We start from the raw sequence: 25,265 nt of genomic DNA, 5'->3' as shown, positions 1-25,265 counted from the left end.
TTTTCTTTTATGGTTATGGTTAGTAGTAATGGGCCAACCAATTAGGTCCCACGGACTACTTGGATAGGAGGTTGGATGTGATAAGAGGTACACACTCTTTACTTGCGCATGCGGAGATGGTCAGATGTACACAGTCTTACTTGCGCATGCAGAGATAGTCAGATTTATACAATCTTACTTGCAGATGTACACAGTCTTACTTGCGCATGCGAAGAGGGTTAAATGTACACAGTCTTACTTGCGCATGCGAAGATGGTTAAATGTACACAGTCTTACTTGCGCATGAAGCAACTTTACTATTGCAGAAAGCCCACCCTCGAAATGTTCAATTGCATCAGACTCTTTTTTTTCAAGTTCTAAATCTTATTAGCTGAATTACCTTCACACCACTTGTTTTGGGTAGGGAAAAAAAAAAAAAAAAAATTCACACCATGCAAGAAAATTTAAACTCATTTCTCCGGTTTATACAATGCTTAGTATAGAAACAAAAATTAATTAACAAATGCAAAAATTTGCATGACAATGACAAAATTTATATGTTTTTGTGGTACATACAAAATTTATGATGTTTCAAGTGGATATGAACAACTCTAATGACCTACTCTGTTTCCTGTGAAGTCTATGAAGATCTTGTATGTGCTGCAATGCAGTAAAAATTGAAATCTTAAAAATGAAATAATTTACCTCTTGATCACAAATGATATGACTATTATATCCTCATCCTGGTTCTCAAGTTTTCTTCCACTCTAACTCAACATGTATCATTCCATTCTTTGAATCTATCATATGGTATTTCTCGTTGATTCGTCCATTATGTACAACATCAGCAAGACTAATATCCACATGCCCTAGTGACTCCTACATTGTTGCGAAATGACATATTTTTTCAAGTTCTGAACACTTTGTGAATTATGAGTGAGTAACAACTATAAGGATAGAAATAGGATGGTGATAAAAAGGAGGCGAAAATAACCTTTGATCGGAAACTAAGTCTGCTGCGCTTGCTCATGACCTGAATATGGATCTTCTCCCTTACTGGAGGCTCTTCAAGCAAAAACTGAAACTCTTCATTCCAGATTGGATCGCGGGTTTTCTTGATTACCTGAAGAAACCAAGAACAATTACTAAAGTTCAACTTTCAAATGATTGAAAGTAGTTAATCTATGCTTTCAAAATTGTCAAGCAGCCTTAGGTTGTGAGATATCAGAATAAAACTTGAAGTTAATCACAGCAGCTTAGGTTCTCTAAACCACTTTGACTCAATCCAATAGCAAACACACACAAAAATAGGGGAGAGAACAAAGTGGGAAACAAAAGGACTTGACTCAATAAGGAAAAATATACAAACACTAAACAGTGAACAAGAGCACCACCAATATTTAATCGAGCTGAAGTAAAAGATAGATGACAAGTTTGGACATTTTGTGTAGCATTTAACGTATTTCGGGCTTCACTCTATATTTTCTTTCCATTATGAACTTTAGTAAGACTTGTTAGATTGTGAGTACTGTAGGTTCTCCGAGTTTTTGGTGGTAAATATGACATCGTCAAGCTCAATTATGCTGATATTTGATTGAATGATATTTGAGTCAATTTAAAAGATTCAATATGAGCATAAAATGAAGTAACTTCATACATATAATTTTATGATGCTTCATAATTTCACAAACTAACAACCAATATACATACACACATACATATAAATATAGCTTTTATATTAACTGAAGACTTTTATTTTTCAGCCCAGATGAATTCTTGCTCGAGTCTGTGTCCATTTTTATGCAATCCAGGTTAAGGGATGGACAATTTGAAAGAGAATTTTTGTCAAGGTAAATCTCACCTTTGATTTCTTCGTTTCTCCTCTAAAAAGTACCAAAGCATACGGATTGTTGTGACTCTTTCCCTCTACGTCCTCAGCTCCTTGGACTGTAACCAAAAGTACACCTGCTCCACTGGGGCTCTCATTGCCTAATGCCCTATCGTTTATACTTTCATTCTGCCCATCGGCATCCAGATGTCCACTAGACCCATCGCTATCTTCTTTGAAAGGATTATACGTCAGCTCCACCACAACTGTCCCTCTGTTCTTGATGCTTTGAGGATCACTACTGCTTGTGTCCTTGAGCAAATCAAGAGAAAATTCCTTCGTCTCATAGGGCGTTAGCACTTTTAAAGGAACCACTTGCTTTCCCAACCTGTCATGTGCTCCTACCTGTTAACAAGAGCACGGAAAAGAAAAGATGATAATGTGGAGGATGAGGATGCTGATGTCTTTTGCAAAAATCAAACCTTTCGGGAAAATCATTGCAGACACTTCAGTGACTCAAAATCGTCTAACATATTGGAGGTTATATATAGAGTACACGGACTTAAGTTCTTGAAAAACACTTCTTGAACCCTTAAGAGGAACCTATGAACATTATCCGAAAACTACATAATTGTAACTACCCAATTGTGAGAGTAGGAGAGCTCTTCGCCCCTCCATATTGGGGTGGTGAGACTATCTTTCTCTTTCCAGATATACTAGTGTCATCTATGAATCACTTTACCAAAGATTTCATTTTTTATCCATTATGCTCATTAAGTGAATTCAGAAGTCCAGTGACCATTCGGAATCATTTTTCTTCCATTCGGTTATAAATTCTTATTAGTCTTATAATGGTTTATTGCTTATTCATTTTATAAATTTAAAATTTTCACTCTTAATTATCAATCAATGTTAGAGAAGGTCAGCAGACAAACCTTATCCCAGTCAAAGAGATTTATATGAAGCACTTGAGATTGAGGGTCCTTCACAGTAAGCTTGAATTTCTCATTCCACACAGGGTTCAGGTTCTTCTTCTTGATGGTAGTTTTCTTTGCTAGCAGAGAGTCTCCACTCAGGCTGAGCTTAACATAAGGATCAGATGTTCCTAGTAAGTCCATCTTCAACAGTTTCCGGGCTCGTACAACTTTTACATGCAGTATCCCCACGATCTTGCTCGTGGCCAATCTATAAAAAAAAAAAGAAAAAGAAAAAAAAAATGTAGCTATACTTCTATTGTTTTACTTGCAACATTGTCATGAAATCAACATATATCATAGAAGAACTTACGTCGAAGCATCAATGACTGGTAATTCAAGAAATTGGGGCCAGAGGTAAAGGTTAGCAACTTCTTTTCTAATAGTCTCCTGCAAGACTCACGAAAAAAAAAAATCAATTGACCAGACAGAGATTACCCTCCAATCACACAAGTGAGTTACTAGTGTAGCACCTGAACAAATCGATAAAGGCCGGGTATGGACATTATATCCCCTCCCAGTATTTTCAGACCAAAGTCTACACGGGGCTGCACAAAATTAACAATGATCGACAAAGAGAAACAATAATTAATATCCATTCACCGAAACATTAAAAGAGGAAGGAAAAAGGTAGAAATGGTGGCAAATGTTTCTGTGCTTGCCTTCTTCATCAGAGATACCATAATGTTCGCAAAACATGGAAAGGTAGCCACGAGAGGTTTCAAAGTTATCCGCAGTTTTGCAAATACTTGTAAATCCACCAACTGAGAAGAAGCATAATCAATCCTCCAATACATGTTCTCTTTAAAGGAACTAAAAACACACATTCTTCTGTAAAGGCTTGTGTGCCTAGGTTCTTCTGACCTGAACTGTTATTCGCAGAGACAACACTTTTAACACCACAATTATGTTTGGATTGCCGGCCCATTTTATTGCCGGTTCCAGGAATAGTTCATTCTCATTTGTTTCATAGATTTTGAGACCTGCCAAGTTGCATAGTAAAATAAAAACTAAAGCATATTAAATCAAAATTAATGCATATTACTTCCAACACCAGCATTATCGTGTTTATAAATAATGCCAATGTTTTTTCTGTTAATCTTCTGACTCAATTTTTAACCTTATTTTCCATTGCAACAAAAAAAAATTTCACCAAAGGATCATATTCCAAAATGAATTTCCAGTGAATGAGTGTAAACTAATTTTATTTTGCAAAATTAATAAATAATTCTAGTTTGCTTGTGGAATTGATTTCAACAAATATTAATATCAAGAGTGTGAAGAGGTTATTAGTCAGCTATCAATTTAAACAATCCATATACACAGAAACCACCAGTAAAGTGAATTGGTGAAACTGGAGAATTATTAGTGGCATCTTCCAAGATAGTGAAATAAATTAACTTAGGTTTCTTCTGTATGAACCAAAAATTTCGAGCCAAAGATTATTCTATAAACCCCTCGAGAAAGCAACATTAGATGAAGCCAAGAAGAAAACTTACCTTGAATTGTAGGAGGAAGAGTGCCGAGGCTTAAATTCTCAAACTCAATTGATTCTATATAAAACTTCCCAATGTACTCCGCAAACATAGGTTGAACCGTGCTTCTTATCATGCTACAAATGGCCTGTACATTTAGAATTTAGCTTGATATTTTTAATCAGAAGTTTACGGATTCCTGAGTTATTAGATTACCTTGTCAAGGTAAGGCCACATTTCCAAAATAAACTTGTTCAACCAGTCCACCTTCACATTCATTCAAATGCAATACTAATCAGAAATTAATCGCATGTGAGAAAAAATAGAAAAACAAAAATGTCAAAACATCAAAATAATGATAGCTGATAGCAACGATACGGGAGATTGAAAAACAATCTTACTCGATCATAGTCAGGATTCTTCACCCAGATAGGAATCTCAGGCAAAATATCTCGCAAAGCAGTGCCATCTAGTTCACACAGTGGCCTAATAATTGGATCCTGCAGTGTTTAGTTCAATAACAAGATTATTTTCAGGTCCAATGATGCACAATTTCGGATTAAAAATATTGTGTAAAAGTGTAGAGAAAAGCAGATTTTAAAAAAGGATCAAACCACAACCAAGAAGGCCACAACATTCATGTACCTAAAATACATTCATGTACCTAAAATCTATTTTCAGTCATTTTCCAACACTTTTTTTTTTTTATATTTTAAAATTTAAATTTCAAACTTTATACTTAGCCGAAAAAAGATCCAAATTTGTCTTAAAGTTTTTCATTATTCGGGATTGATTTAGGTAATGTTTCATCAACTACAACCCATATCTCCAGCCAAAAGTTGAATTATGAAAATAATAATGAATCCAAAATCGAGATCTCCATCAGCACAAGCTTTCATTTTGTGCTCATGTGACAATGATACCATGATATCATTTGAAGATGCTTCAACTCTGAATTTTTATTTTTAACTAATTCATGATCAAAAAAATCACAAATAGTTCACTATAATTAGTATAATACTTGTTACGTATGTTAAATCATGCTTATAAATAAAAGTCAATGAAAATTATTAGAAAAACCTAATTTTAGGGGTTATGAGTTGTACTGGCCTGAACAAGAAACACGACTCCGATATGGTCCATTATGTAATTTCATCCATTATACCTTGCTTGACAATGTCTCTCTTTACAATGACTTAAGACCACATTTCATACCAAACAAGTATAGAATAAAAAAATCTTACTTAGAAACACCCTAATTAAAACCTAATTTACATTATAAATCAAGATTCTTTGATTTGCAACAAGAACATCAAAATCATAATTTGTTTTCAGTATAAAAGAACTCATAGATGCCCATATATTAACAAAACCTTAAAACACACACACACACACACACACACACACACACACACACACATATATATAAAAGAAAAATGTAGACTGTCACCATCAGAAAAAATACGCAGAGCATGTGAAGTAATCATTAATCAAATTCTGAAAAAAACTTCACAACAAATGACCAAAACAAGAACTATATGTTTGTGTGTGTGTGTGTTATATATGTAGTATATCATTTACCTCTACATCTTTGGAGTTGGAATAGAGGAAGAAGTAAAACCCAATAAAGATTCCAATTGGGATTCCAATTCCGAAACCAATAATTTCCAAGAAACTGCTCAAAATTCCCATTTGCCTTCAACTCCAAAAAAATAAAAATAAAAATTGAAAATACTGAAAATAAGAAGAAGAAAATAACATAAAAAATTGAAATGGGTCAATGAAAGAATTGAAGATTAATGCAGAATAGAGAAAAAGAAAGTGATTGGAAATGAAGAATTTTCCGAGAAACTGGAAGGCGAGAAAATCCAAGAAATACATTGTACTCACCAAACGTAACGAATAGACTCCCAAATGAAACCGCCAAAAAGAGAGACTCGTTAGTCGCTTCTTCTTGAAAAATATACATATATATATATATAGAGCGCTCTCTCTCAAATGACGATATCGCCCTTGATTTTGGCCCGTTAACCGTTTAATGTTCTAGCAGCCGGACTTTCGAACTGGACCGGTTCATACATATGTATATATATAAAAATATATATATATATTGCATGCATTTTATTGCTATTCTCCACTTTTATTTTAAGATGATGACAATGTTAATTACAATTTTTTTTATAATAAATATCCCGTAATCCTCTTTTCAGATGTTATCTCAGTAGTTAATCTTTTTAGAAACAAAATTCTATTATTTGATTTATGTTGTATTTATCATTTTTTTTTAATTTTATTTTGCATAATTATATTTTCTTTGTGTGAAGGTAAAATTAGAAATACTAATGATAAAATATTTGGAGAAAATAGACTTAAAGGTGATACAGTCATATACCACATATATATATATATATATATATATATATATATATATATATAATGTATTAAAGGAGGTGTCGAATCTCTCATAATATTTCATAATTCATCACCGAATACATGTAGTCCTCCCGTTCCATATATACTATTATTGAATTTAATTTTTGAGGTAGTCCGAAAGCAATTCAAAATCCCGACCTTCAAATATGCCAATAATGTTCTAATTATGAAGAATGTGAACATAAAAATGGAGGGAGTGATGGGGAAATGTCACAATAGGTATCTAATCGATGAACCGATGTTAGCAGCTTCACAAATATATAGATTATATCGCCGGTTTAATTTTTAATATACTTTTTAAAAAAGTTGTTTATGAAACAGATTTTATGAGCTGTATCTTAGCTTCTAAGGATTAATTAGTTGGCATATGGATTGGATGCCCAGAAAGAGCCTACACCAGTTGCTTTTCACTTTATTCTTGAAAAAAAAAAAAAAAATAGTATATATAGACTGCGCGTGTGAACGCATAATATTTTGCATGTTACTTTATTCAATAAAATAAAATTAATTAAGAGGTTATAATATAGACAAGTATGCCTATAAACATATATTTATACATATATAAACATATATACATGTCCACGTACGTACATTTTTATATATATAGAGATGGATGATATTTAGCCGGTTAAGTACGATGATGTTATATATTATTGACTAGTAATCTGGTTATAGGTCAAGTTGGGTGGTATTATTTTTTGCTATTATTATTATTACTACTATTAAAGACATATGATGTTTTGAAAATAATGTGAAAATTATTTCAACATTTGTTAAAAGAAATCTTGAGTAATCTTGGCTTTGGTAATCACAGTCTTAATTGGATACAATTTAAAAGACAATGCCATTCGGACAATGTATTCAGACTTGATAATTTAATCAACGATGGTGGCAAAGAATTTTTTTTATCCAGTATATCCAAGGTAAAAACTTCTCGATTAGATTAATTATCATGTCTTAGAATCATTATCCAAACCCAAAAAACTTACAAATTATGACGCTATTTGGTTCACGTTTTGTTTTAACTTTTAATTTAGTGTTTTGAGTAGTAATCGAAATTATGCCCGGAAACGTTCATTTGTTCAAAACATATTTGGTAAAAAAATGTTGCAAATATAAAAAATATAATAGTTAATTTAAAATTAGTATTTAATAATTTTTCAAATTTTTGTTTTTACCTATTCATTGCTACCGTACCCATTATTACAGCGCTGAAACATGTAAAAACATCAAATTGATGTTTCAATTTTTTACAGCTATTCACGAAACATTTCGACAATATTACCCGACAAACAAAAATACCAACGTGTACCAAACATGTCCTACGAGTTCACATTCTTGTTTAGTCGCTTCTGCCACAACTTTGTTCTTAGTCAAGTGCCAAACTACATGATGCCAAAAGCTTGATTAAAAATAAGAACACAATTGACATTCTAGATGTTAATTAACTTTCTCTAACTAGTTCTTCGCCAACTCTCTTACGTTTCGAAAATCAACCCACTCAGCTAAATAAGACAAGTATGGTTGATGAGCATGTCAAGAAAGTTAAGATTAATTAGTAATTAATTTAGATGATAATTAAGATAATGTTCCATGAAAAGAATCATTCATTTAGCTTTTTGAAGACAATTTGCAGACAACATCCTTATTTTTATCTATGTGGGTTCTATTACTAATTAAATGACATCTATGTTTTTGGATCTAACAGAGAATTGACTATATTGTAAATAACGTTTTGTATGTTCAACTATAATATTATTTGTTTATTATATAGGAGAGAAAATTGTCATTCCCAACTGCTAATTAAATTCTTTACATAGGGGTAGATGTGTAAATTAACTCCCAATTTTTCTTACCAAACCATATTCTTTGACAATATTTAATAAAAACAAAAAGTTACACCACACTAACATTTACAATTTTGATAAAGACATATTATCATTCTCTTGTTCATCATTATCCTTGATTTTATTTCATTCAACTACATGTATATTTTTTATAAATACAATATAAAAATATAATATATATATATATATATATATATATATATATATATATATGTTTTAAATGCCGTTCTCTCTCTCTCTCTCTCTCTCTATATATATATATATATATATATATAACACATATATTACTGAAAATGTAAATATAATCTAAACTTGAAATAATAAACAGTGAAATTGTAAACCACAGTTGCTAGCTAGTTAGGTTTCTTATGTTGAATTTTTTGTGAATGCAATAAAGATTCTGTTGAATGAGGAAGCGAAATGGTAATTTGGTGGAGGTCTCTCTTGGTGCCACAACTACGTACGTAACTCCCTTGACAATGACAATTAGTATGCATAAGCAATTGCAATACACAGAAACAATATATATAATGAGAGGTGTGCGTATTTATCTACATATATATATTATGTAACATATATACACAAACATATCTAAATCAATTTTTGCAGTACCTAAAGTCTATGAATGGGATGATGGGTTATTATAGGCTTCGTTACGATTGAGATCACTCCACGAGGCACTAAGATTGTGTTGGCTCAAATAAACCAACACAACTTTTCATTATATATATATATATATATATATATATATATATATCTGACTATTCGTTATTTGTTTAAATTAAAACACTTTTAAGTATTGACATGGTGCAATACACCTCTATTAAATAGGTGCAACTTCTCTTCAATGCATGGGTAACCTATCATCTGACCTAATCAAATTATTAGTATTATTTAATTATTATTAAACTATTATTTTGCTTACAATTATGTTTAACCAAATGCATCAATAAGATTAAAAATCGGTGTTTTCCAACATTGGATTAGTAACACACTACTAACGTACACATGGTGAAAAAATATATATATATATATATTAGTGACACATGAAATTAAAGAAAGAGAAGAGAGACCACAAAATTAAGATTGCAGCTTAGGCAAGGGACTCGAACGCAATTGGACAGTCCGAATTTTTATGAGCCTGGGTGAAAATTTGGGCTTTGATTGATTTGTTTTTTTATTGGCTATGCGTAATTCAGAATAATCTCAATCCAAATTTAATTCATACATTGAATTGGGATAAAGGTGTGGAATAATTTAAATGGAACCCGAGTTGAACAACAAAAATCGAACCCGATCGAATTCTAATATGATCATATATATCATCTATATAATAGAATTTTTTAATTTTTTTTTATTATAATGTAATATATATATATAGACGTTGGGCAATTGACTCAAATGTAACCCATAATTCTAATATGACTTTTCAACCCAAACGCAGACGGCATTTAAAAGTTTGAATGTGGGCTGGGCTCAGATTCAAAAAGTCCGATTTAAAAGTTTGAATGTGTCCTAACTTTGGAAAATGCTACAACCACATCATTCTGAATGTTAATTCCAACTATAAAAGTTTCTTTTCTCGCAAAAGTTTGTCCATTAAAAGGTGAAAGAAAAAGAAATTATAATAATATAATATATAGAAAACAATTATAATTCGTATTGAATTTTTAAATTTTTTTAGTTGTTTTTCAAGGGCAAATTGCAAAAAATCCCCTCTTTTTTCACTCGTTTGCAAAAAACTCCCCTTATGAATATCTTTAGCAATTAACTTTCCTCAACTATCACGAAAGGGTCATTTTAACTAACATCTGTTACAGTAATTATGTGATAAAATTTTCGGACGAAATTATCTTAAAAATCAAAACAATACATTAGTATTACTAAAGTACCCGCCACTCACTTTATTTTTATTTTTTTAATTGCATAAAACACTAAAACGAGACCTCTTATTATGAAACGTCGCTTTTGATTTTTTCTTTAGAAATGTTCTTGCTAATATGGCAGTTATTTATCAAATGTCAAACTTAAATTGATTTTAATGAAAAAAAAAAAAAAAAAAAAACAAACTAGTACCATGATTTTTTATAAAATAAGATAAAGAAAGAGAGAGATATATACAAGAGATCCAAAAATATCAGTACCATGATTTTTTATAAAAGTTAAAAGTAGAAATTTATAAGATTCTAAAAAATTATGAACATAGCATACTCAAAATAAATCCAGTTGTGTCACATAATATCAAAACAAAACCCCTTTCCCCCACCCCCAAAACATATTTCACACTTGTTTTTTTTTTTTTTGGTTTTTTTATAGTCAAAAGATATTTCACTTGAATAACAAATATTTGTTTAGACCGTCTTCAATTATTTATTTATTAAGTAGAAAAAGCGTTTATTATGACAAAAAATTTGATTTATTTTAATATCATAAATCTTAATCCCAATACTTTTCTATTAAATTATGATATGCCACACATGCGCGCGCGCACGCGCGCGCACACACACATATATACATATATATAAATGAAAAAAACCATTTCCTCCTAATCATGAGATGATTTTGCTACATAGTTTGATAAATTTCTACTTTTAAATTTTATAAAAAATCATGGTATTGATAATTTTGGATTTCTCGTATATATTACTTTATCTTATTTTATAAAAAATCATGGTACAAGGTTTTTTTTTTTTTTTTTTTTTTCACCAAAATCAATTTAAGTTGACATTTGATAAATAACTACCATATTACACACAATCACTCTAACATATGTTAAAATGATCCCCTCATGAGGAGGATTAATTGTTAAAGATATTCACAAGTGAGGTTTTTTGCAAACAGGAAAAAGACTGGGTTTTTTTTTTTTTAACAATTCGCCCACCCTTGTTTCAATCAATAAAGTTCAACAAGGACTCTTTGTCAACAATAAATAAAACACATTATCTCATCTCTTAAAGTCTTAAATTGTTTTAATCAATGTTTGACACGTCGTGGTAACAAAAATTGTTCACAAAGTTTATCTTTTTCCTTATTGAGTGCTTGTTACATGTTGGCCACACCCAACCCATACAATAGCCTTAACTGGACTAGTGCCTAAAGGATGGCCTACAGAGGAGAGAGAAATTATTACATGGTTTCGGATTATTAGTCTTGACTAATCACTATTTCACACTTAAGCAAAAAAAAAAAAGTTAAATAAGGTTTACACAATTTTTAGGCATTTGTTTGTGTGTCAAATGGTGATTAGGCAAAACTGATCAATTGGTCCCGGGATCATGTTATAATTTCTGGGTGAAGATGGGCTTAGTTTAGGACATAGGTTGGGCCTTTCATATCAGCCTTACTTTTAACTGAAAAAGAAACCAAGAGATTTGGGGCCCAATTAGTAGAATGCAGAGTGGGTGTTTAAATTGGATTGGGCTCCCAACGAGACTTGGAGTTGAGGTTGGGCTTAAGTTTAGTGTTAGGACAACTTAATCTATCTAACGACCTTAAATTGATAATAGTAGAATTGTCAATGGAGTTGTCCGTAATTTTTTACTTGTTACGTATAGTTTTCACCGGGAAAATGTACTTTAATTTACTTACTTACTCAACAAACATTTTTCCTAAGTATTTGGGTTGGCTCCAATGCTCCATATGTACTATTTTTACATTCTTAAGATTCTCGTTTATATTGATCTTAAATATATATATATATATATATATATATATATATATATATATTGCTCTTGCAGAGTGAGTTATGTACAATTCACTATTGAGAGTAATTTCTGTGTCTTAATCATTATCACACGTTGAGATGATAGACTGTCAGTTGTCACAGAGGACCCACACACACACACACACACACACACACATATATATATGCAAAAGGAGTTGTCACAGGTGTTATTAAATTGTTGACTTTAATTGAGTAAGATACACGAAAATATCAGACCATATATCTATCTTTATTGATTAATCAGTATTTTGTGAGAGCAATATTCATAATATAACATGACATAGTTTCACAAGCAGTTATGGTTTGTAAGGCCAAAGCATCCAAATTATTGGTGTATAAGAGAATATTACTAAAAGTAGAGTAAAACATTTAATTACTTTACTTTTTATCACACGATAGGTATACAGCAACTTCTTTTGTCTCTATGTCTCTGCATAGTCAAACATGAGTTGTGCAGGAGAGAACATAACGTGATTTACTTACCTTTGAGTATGGATATATATATATATATATATATATCTATCTATCTATCTGGCAAAGCAAACAATCCTTTTTTCCACTGAGAATAAAGTATGATATATTAGTTTTTAGGTCAAATTGCACTAAATTCCCTATACAATAAAAAGTTAGCAAAATACCCTCTACATTTGTTTTTTTTTTTTTTTTTTCAACAAAATTCCTCAATTTATCAAAAATTACAAATTTCTTATCTCCGGCAGTTGGAGCTTGGATGTTGGAATTCTAGTGGTAAAGTAGTCCCGTTCAACGTTGTGAAGCATGAAGTGATTGTTTTGACTAAAACTACTCATACATGCTCATTTTACCCTTCACAACTGATTTTATAAATAAGAAGTTGAGAATGTCCCTTACATACATAAGGGTATTTTTGTCAAACAACCAGTTTATGTGTTTGGTGCATGGCAAAAGACCACCTTAACACCAGAATTACAACATCTGTCAGAGAGAATAATTTGCAACTTAACTTTTTGATAATACAAAAAGATTTAGTAAAATTTGGCCAATTTTAGCTGCTAGATTTAAATGAAACAACATTACCTCCCACAATTGTTTTTTTTTTTTTTTTTTAACATACATAAGGGTATTTTTGTCAAACAACCAGTTTATGTGTTTGGTGCATGGCAAAAGCTTAACACCAGAATTACAATATCTGTCAGAGAGAATAATTTGCAACTTTAACTTTTTGATAATACAAAAAGATTTAGTAAAATTTGGCCAATTTTAGCCACCTAGATTTAAATGAAACAACATTACCTCCCACAATTGTTTTTTTTTTTTCAAAAAAAAATGATATTATTGATAATTTTAATATCCCATTATTACTTTTGTTTGTTTCCATATAATACATTTATTTCCCTTCCTTATTTTTCAGTTTTTCATAGCCCATTTTTAGTTTTCCATTTATGGTTGTATCATCATCATCATCATCATCTTCTTCTTCTTCTTCTTCTTTTTTTTTTTTTTTTTTTTTTTTTTTTTTTTTTTGTCACATTAAGTTTCATCGTACTCAACTAATTTGATTTATACAAAATCTACAACAAAAATTACATTGTTTTCTTACAATTTTTTAATACTTTGAATTTTTTTATTTATTTAAATTCTTCTCCTTATTTTTGTTTTTGTGAGTTAGAGAGATCCTTAGTTTTGATCATTATAGCAATTAACAAATACCCATAAAAGTAATTGATGTATATTAATGATCAAAGATACAAGGTTTTATCTCAAGAGTTCCTATAGAGAAGCAATGTAATGTATATATAAATAATAGATACACAATTTGATATACATGGTGACTGAAACTTTAATTGCGAACAAAGATCTAAAAAATAAATGACATCTTTCTAAAAAGTTAATTACCTTATATTTTAATATGGGTCCCATTATATTTGACACATAAATAAGTAATAGGTTTTTATTTGTCGGGCTAAATAGCAGGTCTTTTTTTTTTTTTTTTTCCATGTCAAGAATGTTATATATGTAGTCCAAAATATGTGGTCTATATACCATATACTATAATATTATTTATTTAAATATTAACTAAAAATATAACATATATATAATAATCTATATATATATATATATATATTATAGATAATAATCTATATATATATAATTTCTTATAGTATATAGTTTAATATAATAATAAAATAAAAATTATAAAATAAAATAACCTGATTAAAAGTCGAGGTTAGAATTTGATTTTATGTCCTTAAGACATATTCGCCCCGCTATGGTGTTAACAGACTCAGTGGCTTCTATCTCTCAGGATACAACGACATGTCTTCCTTTGGTAGTAGCACTGCAAACCGAAGAAAAAAGCGAATCGGTTCGGTGTAGTATTCTCTCTCTGAACTAGACTCGAACTCGGACTTGAACTCACAGAGTAAGAACCGAACCCACAGACGAAGGCTCGAACTCACAAGAAGAGAGAAGGAAAAAGAGAATTTAAAAATGAGAAGAAGTATTCTGAATTGGTGTGATTTGCAAATGTTCCAAATGGGGGTATTTATAGGTAGCAAGGTGCCTTTTCGGGTAGGTGCAACCATGGCTTATGATGGTTCAGAAAAAGGTGCAACCCTTTAGAAAAAAAACTAAAAGGTGGTTTTAAATTAAATTAAAAAAACTAATTTTAATTTAAATTCGAATACCAACCACCCATTTGTGAAACCCATATAAATAAGTACAGCCCAAAAACAGGTCCAATCCAAAATTCCATTTAGTAAAAAGAATAACCGGACTTTACAATTAGGCCCAAGTCCAAATCCCAAACTTGGTTTATTTAAACTTCAATTGGTTTCAATATTTTTTCCATGTGGGACAAGCACTTCCCACATTTTGCATACTCATTTAGGCTTATCAAAACACCACATTTTGGAGTTAATTTCTCATTCACTCATAAATGGATTTGAGAAAATAAATATACCGCTCATCTCCTTGCGGAGAGGAACGCGTTCATCTATAGATTCACAAAAAATTCTTAACGGAATCTACTCCAAATTTCATCCAAAATTTTTATTTTGTATGTCCCATTTTCAACAATCCCCGACATAAATGGAAATTAGCGTCATTTGCAAATGATGAAAATGTAGACACTAAAGAGAATACTATTGGAAAGTTACTGTATCAGGATATATAGCTTTTGGCCTTGAACCTTCCTTTGTGTATTACAATCGAATTTACTGGCTGACCAGTGAACATGATGTCTTGAACTATTCAGTCGTTAATGTAAACCAAGATAATAGCAAACACACAGTTCTTTCCCGCACAAAGTTGGTTCTCACGTTTGTATTCATATGACCTGAATAACTCCTGGTAATTCACGAGTGCTTTAGAAAACTTATCCTCAGGAGTTCTCATAGAAGCGGCCCCACTTCACACTCATAAATGTGACCTCTTATTAAGAATATCCTACTATACCCCACTTGAATTTTTAAGGTATAAGAGTCATTAAAAGTACAGCTTATCATAATCATCATTGTAGGTAGCACTGTCTCATTATAAAAATGGGTAGAAGATTAAATCTTCCCAATGCTTCTAGTGAGCCATTCAGAATTTCTGTTGTCCCTTTGAACATAGATCTTGGGATCTCCAGTCAACTAGGTTGGGTTTCTATTAAGATGACTCGTTAGCTTTCGGCTTTAATCACATTCCCCTCGATGAACTATACATCTACTCTCTTGTCAAACCTTTTATAAACGGATCCGCTAAATTATATTTTGACCTAATATAATCTATTAAGATTATCCCACTTGAGAGCAATTGTTGAATGGTATTATGTCGTCGACGTATATGTCAAGACTTACCGTTATACATATTACTTTGTGCCCTTCCAATTGCTGATTAACTATCTCAATGTATACATATAGCTGGCACATGTTTAGGGCAATTTGGAATATCTTCTAAGAAATTACGAAGCCATTCAGCTTCTTCGCCAGCTTTATCCAAAGCAATAAATTCAGATTCCATAGTGGATCTGGCAATACAAGTCTGTTTTGAAAATTTTCAATATATGGCAACTCCTTCAATAGTAAAGACATAGCCATTTGTGGATTTAGAATCCTTCATATATGATATCCAATTAGCATCACTGTAACCTTTAAGTACCGCTGGATATCTTGAATAATGCAATCCATAATTTATGGTATACCTTAAATACCTTAGAACCATGTTTATTGCAGTCCAATGGTTCTTTCCTGGATTGCTTGTATATCTACTCAATTTATTAACTAAGTATGTTATGGATGGTCATATGCAATTTATCAAATACATTAAGTTTCCTATAATGCGAGAATACTCAAGTTGTGATATGTTAGGACCAATATTTTTTGATAAATGAAGATTTACATCAATATGAGTCTTTACACGACTACTATCTTCCTTATTAAACTTTTCTAGTATTTTCTCAATGTAGTGAGATCAAGATAATAATAAACCATCTGATGTTCTAGAAATCTTGATTCCTAGTATGACATCAGCTATGCCTAAATATTTCATATCGAAATTTTTGGTTAACATCTTTTTAGTAGTTTTGATTATAACATAATTACTACCCATTATTAGCATATCATCCATATATAAGTACACAATGATATATCCATTTTGAGTACATCACTTTGTCAATTTTTTCATGCCATTATTTAGGTGTTTGTATTAATCCATATAAGGATTTTACAAGCTTACAAACCTTCTTTTCTTTCCCTAGAACAATAAAACCTTCAGGTTGTTCCATATAGATTTCCTCCTCTAATTCACCATTCAAGAATGCAGTCTTAACATCCATTTGATGTATTTCTAAATTTTATAATGCTACAATAGTAAGTAACAATCTAATGGATGTTATTCTCGTTACTGGTAAATATGTATCAAAATAATCCAAGCCTTTATTTTGTTTGTATCCCTTAGCAACAAACCTAGCTTTATATTTTTCAATTAAACCATCAGGCTTCATCTTCTTCTTGAAAATTCACTTATACCCTAAAGGTTTAGTACCAGGAGGAAGATCCACTAACACCCAAGTATGATTTTGCGTGATTGATTCAATTTCACTATTAATGGCTTCTTTCCATAAATGAGATTCAGGAGAAGACGTAGCTTCCTTATAGTTTTGTGGCTCATTCTCTAATATATATGTCGGAAAATCAGGACCAAATGAGTTAGACGTTCTAGCTCTTTTTCTACGTCTAGGTTCATCCTTATTTCCATCATCTATAGACTCTTGGTCTATATTATCTTGTATATTTCTATTAACAATATCATTGTAATGACGTGGTCATTTTTCTTCCTTTCATTTTTCTCAAATTTTACGGATTAATTTTTTTCGTTGAATTTTCTTTTTCGAGTTCGGTTTCTCGTCACTTAGTGTCTTCTCGAGTACTCGAAAATAGTTTCTAAGATTTTTTCCTTTAAATTGACAACTTCCTTAAATGACCGCGTTATTTTCACGTTTTTATTTTTTTGACACTATTCACTTTTCATCATTTTCCCCATTTGTCACTTTTTTGGCACCTCACTTTTCGTGTTCGGAGTTTGTTTTTGCCTTCACGTACTTTCATTTTAAGAGATTTCCATGAAATACGCATCTTTACTTTTGTAATTGCTCTCCGTGTCCATAGAAGCACGAATGTATAGTTTCTTCGGAATTTTTTTTTTCTTGGGGTATTTTTCGTAAATATCTTTTGAAAATATTTTATTTCAAAGGTTCTTAAGAAAATATCTTTTGGAAGATATTTTCATTCTGGCCAGTTTCCCAGTTATCCTTTCTTGGAGGGGCTATTGTCCAATTAACGAAAGTTATTGTAAAGTGCCTCATTTTGATCTTGTATCCTCATACGGGATTCATTTTCACATTCCGTCGAGTCGTGAACTCTTAAAATTTCTTCCCGATCGTTTCCCCAGTTTTAGGGATTTCGGCCCTAGTTGCCGCCGAACTTGTTCGAGGCATATCTTCCTGCACGGGACTCAGTTTTTTATGTCGTTTCTTCCGTTGTTCATTTTTTTTTTCATTTTGATTTTTTTTTTTCCGTTCACGGTATTTTACCGTTTGAGCGCGTCTACGCAAATTTCACTTTTTCGAACCTAGCGGGGTCCGTTCGGGGCACTTTTAGGGTTTTTCTATAAATAGGGAGTGAAATAAGAAAAAGTTGACTTTTTCTTCTTCTTCTTCTTCCTCCCTTCTTGGCCGGCCATCCATGGCAGCCTTGGGCTACCACCTTGTTTCTTTTTTTTTTGGCTTCTTCCTCTTTGTAAAATGCTGTAGTGCCTTAACATTTATCGTAGGCCTTAGCGATGCGGTCATTTCCCCCTTATTAGAAGCCAATTCCGACCATTTTTTAGTTTGGGTTTGGATTTTCATGCTGCCTCAAAGGTGATAATTGCTTCTCTCGTGGTCCCCGACATAACTTAGAAGTGTTGTCGGATTCGGAGCGGTTTCCTTTCGGTGGGATTTGAGATTTCATCTCAAATGGAGGTAGGGGATGTTATAGGTTTATATTCTTGTTGTATTGATTATTTTCTAAGCTTATACAACTTGTATGCATGCCTTTGTATTTATTTTAGAATTTAATTTAATTATTTTCTTTGTATATAATTTAATTAATATGGTTATATATAGTTTATAATTGAATTCCATATTATTAAAGTAGGCATTGATATGTTCATTAACATATATTAAATTGGGAGTATTTGAATAAGTATTGAAACTTTTATTTAATTTTTCACTTATATGAAGATTTAATTCACATGATTGTAATTAGCATGGAATCAACTTATAATGTGATATTATATTAAGCCTTAATGTGTTCTTTAATATATGTAAATTTGGGAATATTTGGAATTGTTTTAAAATCTAGAGAAAAATAATTGATTAGATTAATTAATTTTATTTTAAGTGTTTTAATCACTTAATTGAATTTTTAACTTGATATTTGTAATGATTATGACTTGTTTACTAGCATGTACTCCCTCCGTCCCATAAAAAAGTGTCACTTTTAGGAAACCGTGACTATCACAAATTGAACTGACATGGTTTCCGAAACATGACACTATTTTTGGGACGGAGGTAGTATTAATTTGGGAACATTTGAGTTGCTTTAGAATCTAGAAATTTAATTATAATGATTTAATTAAATTGTACTTTATTGTTCCTAAGACCTAATTAAGTTTTCGAGTTGATATATGTAATGAGCATGCTATGTTGTTTAACATATATTAATTAGGGATTATTTGGTTGAGATTTGAAACCTAAAGAAATTAATTAGTTTATTTAATTAATTTTCGTTTTTATTACATTAATGATTTAATCATGTATTTGACGTTGGTTGTATGTTTAAATCATGATTTTAGACTTGTATTAGATTCATGAGTTTATGTTTTCAATATTGAATGATATTGTTATAGCGTGTAACGAATCGCACACTGAAGATTCGACAGGTGATGTTATTATAGTGTGTAACAAATCGCACTCTAAAGATTCGACATTTGTCATGCCATAATAGTTGTGGACTTAGAATATGTATGGTGTGTTTCCAAAATTGGTTTGTGCATGGTAGTTAGTTTATTACCTTATATATATATATATATATATATATAGACTTTGTAGCACAATTCGTTTATTTTGGAAGTTCGATATAACTAGAGTATGGCTCTAGGGCAGAAGATTAACTCTTCCCACACGTGCGCACTAGGGTAGTTCCTGTAACGACCCACTCCACCACCTGGTATGATATTGTCCGCTTTGGGCCTGAGCCCACACGGTTTTGCTCTTGGGCTTTACCCCAAAAGGCCTCATACCAATTAAAGATAACACCACCACATATAAGCACTTCACCTTTCCTCTACCCAGGCAATGTGTGGGACTGTGCACCCGTAATTCGCCAGTGTGGTAGCCTGTCAGTATCTTTCGCACTCGCCTACGACACACCCGCCCACAAGGTCATCAAAATCCACCCCCTTTGGAGGCCCGACGTCCCCGTCGGCACACTTTCGGCTGGGTCAGGCTCTGATACCATTTGTAACGCCCCACTCCACCACATGGTATAATATTATCAGCTTTGGGCCTGAGTCCGCACGGTTTTGCTCTTGGGCTTCACCCCAAAAGGCCTCATACCAATTGGAAATGACACACTTACATATAAGCACTTCATATTTCCCTTTCCCAGGCCATGTGGGACTTATGCACCCGTAGCTCGCCAGTGTGGTAGCCTGACAGTGTCTCTTGCACCCGACCACAAGGTCATCACAATCCACCCTAATTGGAGGCCGGACGTCCTCGTCGGCACACTTCCGGCTGGGTCAGGCTCTGATACCATTTGTAACGCCCCACTCCACCACATGGTATGATATTGTCCGCTTTGGGCCTGAGTCCGCACGGTATTGTTCTTGGGCTTCACCCCAAAAGGCCTCATACCAATTGGAGATGAAACACTTACATATAAGCACTTCACGTTTTCCTCTCCCAGGCGATGTGGGACTTGTGCACCTATAGCTCGCCAGTGTGGTAGCCTGACAGTGTCTCTTGCACCCGCCTACGGCACACCCGCCCACAAGGTCATCACAATATGTCATTAACTTGTCTTAAAGAAGCAGTGTGTGTTAAAGACAAGATGGTGAGACCAAACACCTATATAAAGATGAGATACATGGTATGTATGGAAAGGTCGTAATTTGTTGACTTTTGTTAAGTTAAAGTCATAGTTGACTATTGATAAATGGAATTACCGATTGATTTTCAATATCGGCAAGTTTATCACGGATCAGTGGTGAATAGATTTAGTTACAGAATTCTCTTCTGAAGATGCTCCAATTAAAACGTTGGGTACAGACGAAAGCTGGTGATACCGGACTAAAGGTACTTTCTATATACAAATTGGATGGAGGATGCACGGATTGAGTTTCACAACCTTTAGTTCTTTATCCTGGTGGAAACATGATGCTTCACGATAGGCAGGAGAAGGGACATAGTGATTTCTCTCCAAGTCTAATATTTATTAGATAGTAGAGATGGACCATCAAAGATCACTAGATCCTTTGCAGCCATTTCTTATACTAAAGTGGAAATGAGAGAGCATTTTACAGATTTAGTTGCGGGATTTCTGATTTTACACAAGGGTCAGGATTCTAGATGGAATATTAGTTGACTGATAAATTAGGTCAGCTTAATTCTTGTCTATTTCGAACTGGTAGGACTTCAGTTCATACGAATATAATGTATCACGAGACGGTTTAGATAGATTACAGTGGTGATTCACACTTTATATCAAGTTCCGTCTGGTGGAAGAAATTATGTAAATGGATGTTCTCAACAAACAATATAATATTTAAATCTTTCGGTTAGTTGTTGAGTTATCAGATGCATTTATAGCCAGTGTAATAATAACACTTGTTATTACTACGGTAGTTGAGAATGTCAACTTTGAATATTGGAGCTGACCTTGGAGACGGTATTACCTTACTCAGATGGAATTTAAGGTACTCGAGGAGGATTTAGTAGTTTCTGTATATAGTGATATGACGATCGGGCGACTGAGTTGGAAAGTTTATAATTTTTCTCGGTGTGCTCAGACGGTTAGAAGGTACATCATGACATCAAATGTCGATTTTGGTGAACAGATACAGATAAGGATGCATATATAATTTCCCTAAGTGTAAAACTTGCTACAAAGGTGGAAAGTTGATCATCGGATATCGCAAGAATCTTAGCCACTTCCTATAACAAATATGGAAGTTGAACTAAACAGGTTTGACGGTCGGTGGGAAGGATCGACATTGATTTGGAATTTCAATTTTCCATATGGAATCCGAGTGATGGATTGAGAAAGATCGCTTGAGGACATAAATTTGAGTGATGCTTATTTTAGAACTTTATAGTAGTTCTATAGTTCAGTGATAGTGGTGTTATAACATGTGGATGTCCATATTAGTGGATGCAAAGTACTATTTCAAATGAGCTTTATGAAGATTTTGGAGCAGAAGCTCTACTTCATATCTATAGACGGAAGAATTAATCGGGAGATTAAATTAGACCATAAAGGATATGTTTGAGGCGTATATCCTAGATTTTCATGGACAGTTGGAAGTGTTTACTTCACTTGTCGGAATTTTGTCTGTGATATTGTTGGCACAAGGAGGTTAGTGTGACAAGTTTGGAGGTTTTGTATCTTTGACAATGCATACCTCTCATTTGTTAGTTGGAAATGGAAATAAGAGTTGTACAATCAGACCTCGACTTCATTTAAAAATATGTCGGAAAAAGATACTTCCCTTTGTATTGAACTGTGCGCGGTTGGGAGGTAACAGTAGGATATTGTAAATAGTTAAACTCGTATACTAAAGTTTTTCTATTAGGGAGTAGTTTGCTCGTTCTGTTTTCTATGTAAGAAGAAAGATAATTTTTGGAGAAAGGTCAATTTTACTTATTACATTGACTTTTAGAAGATTGTGTTTCGCAATTGAGGCAGTAACCTCTGAATTAGCGTTACCAAATTATTAGCATTGGGTGCCTAGGAGTTTGTGCGTATATTCTATGGCACTTGGAGGTATGTAGATTATTCCCTTGTCAACATAGGAGGATTACGTTGTTATTTGATACAACCTACGCATCGTATGATTATTGTGTTTCTTAAAATATAGGAACCCTGTATACCACTTGGTATGTTGGAGTTAAGTGGAGCCCTTATAGTGAGGTTGCGTCTACTTGAGAATATGAGGATGTTTTTCGCTCACAGTTTCCAAGCATAATAGAAGAAAGTAAGGGCGAATTCCGAGGACGAAATTCCTTTTGTTAGGGGGGAAGAATGTAATACCCCTAATTTTAAAAGGATAGTCTCAGTATTTATTTATTTGTTTTAATTGTATTGTTAATTATTTAATTGATTATTTGACTAATTGCTTATGTATTTAATTGAATTAGCTATTACTTGATTATTTGATTATGTGTCTATGTATTATTTGTACTTTTCTATGTGTTAATTGTTTAATTAGATTATGTGCTTAAATTGTGTTTTGATTAATCGTAAATTAAATGTTTTATTTTCTTTTATTATTTTATTTTATTTTTCCTTTATGGTTATGGTTAGTAGTAATGGGCCAACCAATTGGGTCCCACGGACTACTTGGATAGGAGGTTGGATGTGTATGGATTATTACCCATGGATAGTTGTGCATGTATATATATAGATATATATTATATACATATATAAAAGGGAAAGTAATTTATTAATTACTTTTATGGTAACTTGGGTAGTAATATTTAATCTGATGTATATGTTTTATATTTAAATAATAAAAATATACATAGATTTGATACGTGTTATGTTTTAAGTTACTTTATAATATTATGGTAATTTAAGTATTATTGGATAATCCATTAATAAATAATGGAATGTGTATAATTTATTTATTTAATAAAGATATACATAAATTATATACGTAACATATTTTACTTACCTTTTTAATATATATAAAAGGGAAAGTAATTTATTAATTACTTTTATGGTAACTTGGGTAGTAATATTTAATTTGATGTATATGTTTTATATTTAAATAATAAAAATATACATATATTTGATACGTGTTATGTTTTAAGTTACTTTATAATATTATGGTAACTTAAGTATTATTGGATAATCCATTAATAAATAATGGGATGTGTATAATTTATTTATTTAATAAAAATATACATAAATTATATACTTAATATATTTTATTTACCTTTTTAATATTTTATTTTTTATTTTTTAAGTTGATTTGGATTGGGAAAAGGGTCAGGGTTATTTTATTTAGCCTATAAATATATAGCTATAGGTTGTAAAAGGGGGTTAGAAATATTCACGTAATATATTCTAAAGAGAGAGAGAGAGTTTGAGAGGGAAGGAGGAAAAGAAAGGAAGGAGAAGAAAAACCCTGTAGAGAGAAGATCAAGGAAGAAGAAGTTTAACTTTCGATCCGAAAGTTTAAGGCAAGTTCTTCTTCTATCTCTTTCCCTTTGATTCGTGTTTCTGTACATGCCTAGGAAATTACAGGATTTATTAAACACATAAAATTAAATAATTATGCATGTTTAATTGGATTAGAACATAGGTTTTATGAAATCGGTTTATATCTGTTCTTGTGTTATGAATTGATAAATACATGATTTTGATTTGATTTCCGGTGTGAATTTTTATATGTTTAAATTGTGTATTTTTCATATCTGTGGAATGATGGAATGTAGAAACATGCCTAGAATTCTTGAACATTAAATAGGAACTAGGTTTGGGTTTAAATAAATTTAAATAGACTCAATCATAATGATGCTTGCTATTTGAATGTTTTAAACAAACGAATGGATTTAATCTTTTAAAATGTTTTAGCAATTGAGATTAAATGTGTAGGATGAATTGGATACGGAGAATGCTTATTTGACGGTATAATAAAATATCATTATGTATAAGATTCTGTTTGTGTAGGACATATGATATAGGAAGCTTAAATAAGTAATAAGTCATTCTTATTTTGTGATAACTTGATATCATATTATCATAGTTAATTCTAGATTGTTTGATGTATTTCCTTAATCGTTACATCAATTGTTAGATTGTGTGGTTTAATGCACCGGTATGGGACGGTGGTATTCTAGGGACGGATTAACTTATCAGTTAAGTCCTTCCTATTTTATATAAGGGAATGGATTAACTAAAATGTTAGGTCCTACTTATATTCAAGTCAGGTCAGCTGAACAAGTTGAATGACTTATGGAGGATTAATTTATTATATAAGGGAATGGATTAATTAAAATATTAAGTCCTACTCATATTCAAGTCAGGTTAGCTGAGCAAGTTGAATGACTTATGGAGAATTAATTTATACTGGATAGAATGGTTACTAAATTATATATATATATAAGTATGGTGCCATGATATGAGCTTGAGTCTCAGGATCAGTGGTTAGGGCGCGTATATCGCCAGGGATATGTAGCTAGATATAGTGTAGTTGTGTACCCTAGTAGGTATA

General features: G+C 32.0%; 1 protein-coding gene across 2 annotated transcripts; it reads right to left on the bottom strand.

Moving 5' to 3' along the window:
• Positions 1-277: 277 nt before the first annotated feature.
• On the bottom strand, positions 278-6,273 carry LOC132314913 (synaptotagmin-3-like). Of its 2 annotated transcripts, none has more exons than XM_059813683.1 (12): positions 5,834-6,273; positions 4,658-4,761; positions 4,473-4,523; positions 4,281-4,404; positions 3,646-3,764; positions 3,444-3,545; positions 3,255-3,329; positions 3,095-3,171; positions 2,743-2,992; positions 1,841-2,212; positions 974-1,102; positions 278-858 (listed from the first exon to the last, which is right to left on the bottom strand). In XM_059813683.1, the coding sequence occupies exons 1-12, from the start codon at positions 5,946-5,948 to the stop codon at positions 730-732; spliced, it is 1,647 nt and encodes a 548-aa protein (XP_059669666.1). In that variant the 5' UTR covers positions 5,949-6,273; the 3' UTR covers positions 278-729. The 2 variants fall into 2 exon arrangements, with proteins under 2 accessions (XP_059669666.1, XP_059669665.1); XM_059813682.1 differs by having other exon boundaries at positions 4,658-4,756; positions 5,838-6,273.
• Positions 6,274-25,265: the final 18,992 nt, after the last annotated feature.

The sequence above is a fragment of the Cornus florida genome, unplaced genomic scaffold, assembly GCF_030987335.1.
Source record: "Cornus florida cultivar Cherokee Brave unplaced genomic scaffold, ASM3098733v1 CherokeeBrave_3.0.0_Hap2_Chr06, whole genome shotgun sequence".
Classification (NCBI taxonomy): Eukaryota; Viridiplantae; Streptophyta; class Magnoliopsida; order Cornales; family Cornaceae; genus Cornus; species Cornus florida.
Note: the sequence above shows the minus strand (reverse complement) of the source record. Positions and strands in the feature narration are given on the sequence as shown.